At 53.2% G+C, this 2,295-nt stretch overlaps 1 protein-coding gene across 1 annotated transcript; it reads left to right on the top strand.

The window, feature by feature from the left end:
* Window positions 1–778: 778 nt before the first annotated feature.
* On the top strand, window positions 779–2,295 carry GNI_021850 (hypothetical protein; the record flags this gene model as incomplete). Its single annotated transcript, XM_011136003.1, has 1 exon — window positions 779–2,295. A coding segment is annotated over one exon (1,517 nt), but the record flags the coding sequence as incomplete, so codon positions are not given.

The raw sequence follows: 2,295 nt of genomic DNA, 5'->3' as shown, positions 1-2,295 counted from the left end.
TGCCGTGTTGCAGCAGCGGTCACGGGGGCGTGCACTTGGGCGCGGACCACCGGCCGTCGTCGATCGCGCAGTTGCGACGGATCGTGACCTCGGAGTGGATTGTGCAGGAGGGTTACTGTCCGCTGTTTATTTCCAACATTGCGGACTTTCTGCAGGCACCGTGGCAACCGCAGTCCGCGTGGCCTCGGGTCCCAGCACCCGTCCCAGCTGGGGACAGCCCGCGGGCGTCCAAATTTACAGCGCGCAAAGCTGCAGCGCCTAAAGTTACCCCACCCAAAGCTACAGACTGCGCCTTGGACGGGGATCGGGAGCCGGTGGAGGGACTGCTGCGTACAGTGCCTCCAAACGATTTCCGAGCCGACTTCAATCGGCGCCCGAGGTATGCCATGTCGCTCGAGGCCGCCGAGAAGTACTTCAGTCTCCACAAACTTCCCGCGCCGATCAATGACGTGATCTTCGTGTTTGCTGCCGATCATGCCCATGACCCCACAGGAATGAAGATGCAAAGAGTTGTCAGCAAACTCATGAAGTGCGGCTATGAGTACTCCTTCACATTATGTCACATGGCGCCCAAAGAAGAATCCGGCTCTTGAAGAAGAATTCTCTCTGGACCGATCTTTCCAGCTCTGGTTTTTTATGCGTGTGAGTCAGTCCTTTCTGGCTAAGTCTGTTGGTCAAGTGCATTCAATTAGCTGATAGCCCCGTTTCAAGAGCTTGGTTTCAAGTCCGGAGATGTTGGCTGTTTGGAGCGGGGGTATTTTTACTTGGGGTTTTTACGATGTCATCAAATGCTTTTCAGTTTTTCATATCAACAAGCTCAGTTGCAGTAATTCCTGAGGACTTGCGGAGCCGAGATCGGTCTGATTTAAAGCGGTATGACTTAGACGGAATCAGCGAGTTGGATAAGTCGATTTTGGTGTTGGATTTAGAAGAAGGCGAGTTTGTTCCTCGTTTGGGAGCGATACCTGCTCGTATAATTGAGTTACCGTATCGGACGAAGAGACCGGTAGCAGCTAAGAAGCATGTCAGAAATCACATCGAAATGGTGTCGAAGAATAAGTGGATTTTTGGATTACCGAATTTGGCAGGTTTGGTGAGGTACCAGCGTCATTTACAGCGCGGAGATGCACCTGTTGGAGCGGCGGCTGATGTCGCCGAGCCGCTGGTCGGTCCCGGGATCCGTCCGGTGCCTCGGTCTCCAACGGTGGCTCCCGAGATGATCGGACGATGGTACAAAATTCTGGTTGTCTGCTCTATATGCGACATACCTCGTTGGCGGCGGCTATGTGGTTGCGGCAAGTGTCCTGCAAAACGGCCATACTGTCCCTCCATTGGCTTATTCCACGGCTCCTTCCGAAACTTCAAGTCGGTAACTTTACCCCCTGTCGTAGTCACGACTCCGCACGTAATCGATCAAACAGCGCTGAAGGCCCTCAGGAAGCAGTCATCGTGCTCAGTCTTCGAGACAATCAACTGGGACGTAGTTATTCTTACTCCCGCCGTCTTTGAACCGCCCATGGTGGTCACACATGGCGCCTTGGCAAGACTGCGATGCAGGAAGCTCTTTGTGCTGCTCCAAGATAATGAACCACCCCATAATCAAAGGCACTGCCAGAACAACAAGTCGGGGCCAGAGGGTACAGTGTCCCACAGCAATGAAGGGTCTCCGAGAGCGAAGACTGCAAACATTGATAATCTGCTGAAGATTAACGCTCAGAACCGGCTCTTTGATCCGAGGATTGAGACAGCTACTGGAGAGGAGTGCTGGGACGATAAAGCGTCTCATTTCTACTATGAGGCCAGAGCCGAGTTTTCTAAGAAGGAGATCCCAAAACCAATGAAGACCAATTCTGATAAGAGGAAAGACGCCGCCTCAGCTAGTGATTCCAGCGACTACGGGATCGACGACCAGGAGGACTCCTCAGAGTCCGAAGGTAGCATGCTGGATCTCCGAGTGTGGAAGAAGCCAGCGTGTGCAGCTATGTCATCTCCGCCCGATGATGACCGCCAGCGAGATGGCCAGCAAGATGACCAGTACGACAACCAGCGAGGTTCAGTCTCGCGGTTCAACTATGTAGTTATGAACATTAGTCTGGATGTACCGATTCACAAAATGTTTCGGAGCTATACTTATGAACCCAAGTGCGGAGCTGGGTCGGCATGGGCAGTGAAGCGGGCGTCCGAGTGGACCGCGGCAGTTGCAAGGGTATTATCAGGGTCGGGTAAGAATGGAGATGAGAAGGGTGGTGAGAAGGGAGGTGAGAAGGGTGATGAGAAGGGTGATGAGAAGGGTGA

Source organism: Gregarina niphandrodes, assembly GCF_000223845.1.
Source record: "Gregarina niphandrodes unplaced genomic scaffold scaffold00003, whole genome shotgun sequence".
NCBI lineage: Eukaryota > Apicomplexa > Conoidasida > Eugregarinorida > Gregarinidae > Gregarina > Gregarina niphandrodes.
The sequence above is the reverse complement of the archived record's forward strand: the minus strand, read 5'-3'. Positions and strand labels throughout refer to the sequence as shown.